Source organism: Carcharodon carcharias, chromosome 15 (assembly GCF_017639515.1).
Source record: "Carcharodon carcharias isolate sCarCar2 chromosome 15, sCarCar2.pri, whole genome shotgun sequence".
Classification (NCBI taxonomy): domain Eukaryota; kingdom Metazoa; phylum Chordata; class Chondrichthyes; order Lamniformes; family Lamnidae; genus Carcharodon; species Carcharodon carcharias.
The window spans coordinates 45880290-45887076 of record NC_054481.1 but is presented as its reverse complement, the minus strand read 5'-3'; the positions used below and the strand labels follow the sequence as shown (position 1 = coordinate 45887076).

At 43.6% G+C, this 6787-nt stretch overlaps 1 protein-coding gene across 3 annotated transcripts in view; it reads right to left on the bottom strand.

Annotated features, from left to right (window-relative positions):
- Window positions 1-2717: 2717 nt before the first annotated feature.
- LOC121288280 (cytochrome P450 3A30-like) overlaps window positions 2718-6787 on the bottom strand; it is a 40936-nt gene continuing 36866 nt past the window's right edge. For all 3 annotated transcript variants that reach the window (XM_041206797.1, XM_041206798.1, XM_041206799.1), the window contains 3 exons: window positions 4709-4935; window positions 3576-3738; window positions 2718-3362 (listed from right to left, as the gene is read on the bottom strand). In XM_041206797.1, coding sequence (XP_041062731.1) covers window positions 3267-3362; window positions 3576-3738; window positions 4709-4935 — 486 coding nt within the window. In that variant the 3' untranslated portion in view covers window positions 2718-3266. The remainder of the gene's footprint in view (window positions 3363-3575; window positions 3739-4708; window positions 4936-6787) is intronic.

The following is a 6787-nucleotide window of genomic DNA, read 5'->3' as shown; positions in this document are numbered from 1 at the left end:
AAAACATCCATATCAATGTGGTATGATAGGAGACAGAATGAATGTGGTAGTGATAGGAGACAGTGTAGTCAAGGGAATAGATGCTTCTCTGCAGGCATGACCGGGAGCCCCAAAGTTTATGTTGCCTGCTCATTGCCAGGGTTAAGGACACCTGCTCCCAGCTGCAGACAAACTTGATGTGGGACGATCCAGTTGTTGCGATCCGTAAAGGAAGTAACGACACAGGGAGAACTGAGAATGAATTTCTGCTGAGAAAGTTTGAGGAGTTAGGGCCCAAATTCAATGCAGAATCTCAAACTTAATAACCCGTGGATTGTTACCTGAGCCACGCACCATTTGACACAGAAAAGCAGATTAGAGAATTAAATGCATGGTTCAAAGATTGGTTTGGGAAGATGGGATTTTGATTCATGAGGCACTGGCATCAAGACTCAGGAAAGAGGAAGGGATCCACTTAAATCATATAACGAGGGCTGTTCATAGGGCTTTAAACCAACAGAGGTGAGGAGCTTTTGGGGAAAGGGAGAATTAAATATCCAAAGAGAAAAGCCGAGGCAATAGAACAGGGTTGCAATGTGGATAAAGAAAACAGAGTGGGACAGGAAGTGACATAGAGTCTAACAGTAATAGTGCTTCAGCGAGTGAGATCCATGCAGGAAAGATTAGTAAAAAAATTAAACATTCGTTATCTGAATGTGCAAAGCATCTGCAACAAGATGGATGAACTCCTGGCACAAATAGAGATAAATGGTTTAGATCTAATTGCCATTACAGAGATATAGTTACAAGGTGACTAAGTTTGAGAAATACATTTTCCAAGGTTCACAGCATTTCAAAAAAGGGAAAAGGATGTGGGGGCAGCTCTGATAGTAAAGGATGAGATAAAATCATTAGTGAGAAAGAATCTTTCCAGTCTTGAACTGGGGCACAGTTTCAGAATAAGGGGTTGATCATTTAGGACTGAGATGATGAGAAATTTCTTCACCCAAAGGGCTGTGAACCTTGTTACATCATCGAATACACTAAAGGCTGGGAGAGACAGATTTTGGTCTCTCAGGGAGGAAAGTGAATCTGAAGATGGTATTGAATGCCGAAGAAGGCTCAACGGGACATACGTTTTCCTCCTGCTCATACTTCTATGTTCTTATAACAACCTTATCCAATGACACTTGCATCGCTGAAGTGTTGCATTCCAAAGCCATGTCCGAAAGGCCAAGAGCTAATCGTGGTTGTCCTCCAAGGCCATCTGCAGTCTCCCCCAGTGAAATTATTAATCTACCACCAGCCATGCCACAGCCTTGCACTGAACATCAAACATTGCATAGGAGTTCAAGGCCAGGCAAAGGCACCTGCAGGACATATAGTAAGGGAATGCACAAGGTTGAATAGTTCAGTTTTGTGTGTATAATTGCAGAGAGAGGGAGGAATGAGTGAGAGTGTTGCAATGTGTTTGGATGATGAGCTTGCTGAATAGACGTGAAAGCAGAGGGAGGTGGGTGTGAGACTGACAATATTGGTAAGTGTATTGGAAGAGGAATCTCTGAATGTTGGGCATGAGTGCTGATGGGTGAATGATGGAAGTGTGGTGCATTGAATGGCTTAAGAAGTTGGTGATACGGTAGAGGAGATGTAATGTTAAAATACATTCACTGACCTTGACCACCCACATGAGGTCACTAACTTTTTCCCCACACTGCAGCCAGGTCCTTGGGGTCAGACTCCAGGAATTGACCTCCCGGTCTATCTGCAGCAATTCACTTTACAGGACATGCCTTGAGGGCCTCCTGGTCCCCTGTAGAAACATTCGGCCTCACCTCCTTCATTAAGGCTTCCAGCACCACATTTGAAAACCTGGGATGCCCCTCTCTGGCCTGTTGCTCATTTTGCTGTCCTCTTCCTTCCAGTAAAGCTTTCCAGACACTGTTCTAGCAGCTGCAATAGCCTGAGAGCAGCTCACTTTTAAGAGATGCAGGCTAACTGCAGGCTTTTCTATGTCAAATGGTGCGTGGCTCAGGTAACAATCCATAGGTTATTAAGTTTGAGATTCTGCATTTTAATTTGGGCCCTAACTCTTCAAACTTTCTCAGCAGAAATTCATTCTCAGTTCTTCCTGTGTCATTACTTCCTTTATGGATCGCAACAACTGGATCCTCCCCTCCCACATCAAGTTTGTCTGCAGCTGGGATCAGGTGTCCTTAACCCTGGCAATGAGCAGGCAACACAAACTTTGGGGCTCCCAGCTGCAGCTGCAGGCTAACTGTCAATCATGCTAGGGTGAAAGCTGCTGGGCCTTCTGTTGTGTGTGCAGCCAGTCAGCAACACATTCCATCCTGGGCTGCATGTCGATGCACAGATAGCATAAAGTTTATGTGTTACCTGCCTCAAAGGGACCCGGGCGTGGATTAATCGCGCTTTGCAACCCCCACACTTATCAGGCCTAATCCAGATTTTTTTCCCTCTGACACTTTCTCCTGACTCTGCAGCCAAGATCAAGAACTTCCTGATGGGTGGTGAGGTGGGTGGAGGTGTATTAGTCTTGGATGGCAGCACCAAAACGGCAATAGTGAATTAGTGGCTTATTTTACACTCCATCCAATTTTACTTGAGTGAGCAAGAGAGAGAAAGCAGAAGGAAATGGGCCAGTTGTTCATAAGTATATACAGTCAACCCAAACTTACATTATCCACATTTATAATTCAGTGATTCACACATATAAATCAAAGAAAAAAATAATTTTATTTGAATTTTGTTACTCATGCAAAGCTGCTTAAAATAACTAAGGCCTGGATCTTTCCTATGGCGGGTGAGCTGGGGGGGTAGTGGGCAGGGGCGGGCGCAGAGCCAATCGCCACCCATGATTGGCTGCATTTTACGCAGGAGGGCTCAGCGCTACCTGTGCGGGCGGAGGGAGGAGGGAGAGTGGGGCACGCCCAATGTCACAGCGTGTCATTTTACACATCAGTGTGTCGGGCCTTCCCCTGCACGCTGACCGGAAGATTCTGTAAATAGATGCAATTAGTTCAAGAAATCCTTTACAGATACATTTTCTCTAGAAGACATTTAGTATATTGGAATGACGGTCTATCAACAGTCAAATAGTTTTGTAATCACAAATGACTGATAACAATATCCAAGGTTAAAACATAGAATTTTTAGAAGTTTCTACTAATCCAAGGTTAAAAAATTACAATTTTTAAAAGTTTCTACTGATCCAACAGACACACACTCTCTCTCTCTCTCTCTCGGTTTCATGTGGACCAGGTGCTTTATTCCTTTGAAACAGCATTCACTCGTGGCACAAATTTCAAGATTACGGGTTTTTTAGGATGCATGGGTCCTTTCATAACCATTTCTAATGGAATCTGGAATAGAAAGAACAATGGTGATCAGGCCAACAGGAAGGTTTGACTGCAAAAATGGTCATTTCTTTTCTAAGTCCTTCTCTATCCATCAACTGATATTCCATAATTCCCTGCCCTCCCCACAGTATCCACTTAAGATAAAAACAAATTTAAATGAAACTTCACACCATTCATTCACACCTTCAGATAATTTTGATATTCTAGAATTCTCACCTGTGTGTCCTTGCATGGTACAAAGGTCATGTGCTGCAAGAATGAAGCGAGTGCCATTTTCATTATAAGTTGGGCAAATCGCATCCCGATGCAGTTCCGAGGGCCCATGCCAAATGGCAGAAAGATATTTGCATCCCGAAACTCCCTATTCTCCTTACTGAACCTAATTATATTGACAAAGGCAAAACAAATGGTATAGATCATTGTCAAATTTGCTTAGATATACTTTAAATTTACCAGAATGGATGGAGTTTGAACAACAGTTTGAAACTGTTACTATAGTTTTATCCCAGCAACTCCTTCACTTACTGATATTTCTTGTGTCACTGCTTCACAGGCACTGGATACCAGTCTTGATTTGTGAGCACAGACTGTGGAGTGTTGCCAGAGTAATCAACTGTAGAGAACAGCAGCACAGCCAACGTTGATCTGCTTTAGTCAGAAATTTGTTTTTACAAGCCCCCAAGATAGTGAGGAATAAGGCGGCCATTTGGACCATTCCAATCCATCTATTCAGCAAGGTCCTAAACAAACACCCATTGCATCTTAAAAGGGTCTTTTTGTCTCTGATAATCTTCCAAGAATTACATCCCATGCATTACTCACTTTGTGAAAGAAAGAATTTCCCCAACATCAATCCTAAATTTACCTTTTACTCATTTGAATCTTGTTCTCCTCTCACTAAATACATTAACACTAGGGTTTGCATTTTCCATTCCCATAACTATCTAATGCACCTCTGTAAGATCAACTTTCATCTAGGCTGAAGTAACCAGCTTCTTCCACCACCTTTCACCATGACCCAGACCCCAGACACTCAAATCAGCAATATAACTCTTCTGTGCATAACCCCCTGTATTGGTTTCCCTTACACCTCAACATGGTACTCTATATAGGTCCTCCACTGACTTGGAATGCACTAAGGAACAAGGGATTGTGCAGAGGAGAATGCCATAAACAGCACTTCAGTAAACCAGGGAAATGATGTAGCTCAGAGACTAGCGCTGAGCCAGTTAAAAATCCCATAGGTAAGAAGTTTCCAAATAAAAAAAAATTACAATAAACCTCAACTTGTAGCAGTAAAGGCCATAGAAAATGATGCGGGTGGGGGAACACAAGTCATTCTTACATACCGTTCAGGTCTGAACTCCTTAGGCTCTGGCCAGTATGCTGGATCATGGTGCAGGACGTAGACAGGAACTATGACTACAGTACCCTTCGGAATAGTTACCCCATTGAGCTGGACATCTTTCTTGCACACTCTTTCAATACGGGGTGCAGCAGGGAACAGTCGCAGGGTTTCAGATATCACCATTTCCATATACTCCATCTGCATTACCCCATCATATGTGGGAGGAGCCTTCACACAGGAAAAAACACTTTCAATAATTGAACAAGACATTAGTGAAAAGTGAAGTCAGGGAAACCAAGAAAATTAAAATATTTTGTCACAGAGCAACATAAATATTCTGTTATTTGGTAATGATAGAGATGTTTCCACTTGTGGGGAGATCATAAATCTAAGATAACCACCAATAAATCTAATAGTAAACATAAGAAGAACTTCTTTACCTAGAGAATGGTTAGAATATGGGACTCATTACCACAAGGAAAGGTTGAGGCAGAAATCTAGATAAACACACAAGGGAGAAAGAAACAAAAGAATATGTTGATTAGAGTAAGGATTAAGAATATGAAGTTGATGAAGAAGGGTAGCTGGAGGCTCAGGTGAAGCATAAACACCAACACAGGCCTATTCGGCCCAATAACCTGTTTCTGTTCATATTATGCATAATATCCTGAACACAAATCACAGCAAACACCATTAAGTGCCTTATGCTCAATGATAATTAATAAGAGGGATACGGTACACATATGAGCTCTGTGCATATTAAGCTCAAGCAAATAGACTTAAGCTGCACCTATTTCGGTCAGAAGTGTTGATGCCGATGTTACTCAAACACATCGGGGAGGATTTTCCCCTTGTCGGGCAGGCGGGCCCGGGAGCAGACGTACAATGGTCTGCCACCTGCGATCAGGCCCTGACCTCGATTTCATCCTTGTTAGCCAACTAACGGCCAGCCAGCATGAATTGCGTGAAGAAATGCTCAGCGCTACCTGGGTGACAGAGGGAGGAGGGCGAACGCGGAAATCAGCGCATGCGCGCAGGTTCGCTCAGTGAAAGCTCCCTGAAGGCACTGAGCTGCCTCAAGGTGCTGAAGAATTCCCACATCAAAAATAAAGTTTTAAAAAAATAAGGAAAACATGTCCCCTCATGTGACTCTGTCACATGAGTAGGGACATGATGCAAATAAATTGAGAGTTTTTAGTTTTTTTAATCACGAGTTGAAAAAAATGCAAAAGCCACTTGGCCTATTCTCCCACCCTCCAATTGAACAGTTCGACGGGCAGCGAAAAATGACATTTAATTAACTGACTAAGGGCCTTAGTAGGCCTCTTAAGCGTCGGTGGGTGTGCTGCCACCGCTTGCGGTGCCCGCCAAGCAAAATATTGTGAGTGTGCGCGATGATGTCAGGACGCTCACCCATCCTATTCATTTTAACCAAAACAAGAACTGAGACCAGCTGATTAATATGCAGTATGCATGCTAATAAAATACAAGTTTTTCAAAGGGGAGAATTTTCCTCCCTTCTGGGGGTTTGTGCGGGAGCGGGCAGGGGTGGGCGCGAACCCGATCAGTGCCCCCGATCTGGTCCGCACTGCCATTTTACATGGGCGGGCCAGGCGCTCGCTGTGTGGGCATTGGCGGGGGGTTTCCTTGAGTTGGGGCCTGCGCTCCTCCACGCATGCGCGCAAAAGTGCACAGAGGAGCCTCAGGGAGATTAGTTTAAGTTTTAAAAAGCTAAATAAAGAAAAGAAAAAATTTTAAGACATGTCCGCTCATGTGACAGTGTCACATGAGCTGGGACATGTCAATGAATTTTTATAACAATTTTTATTCAATTTATAAACACTTCATGAAACCTCATCCTGCCAGGGGATGAGCTTCCACGAAAAGTGCGAAGGCTGCCTGAGCTCTTGGCCTGCCCGCCAACCTTAAGGTTGGACGGGCAGCTCAGTTTATTGCTTTACTTAGTTTTTAAAAGGCCTTAATAGGCCTTTGACCGTTTGGCAGGCGCACAGCCAACTAGACTGCACGTACACCGAACTGAAATCTAAATAATACTCAGTGACATCGGGACGCATGCCCG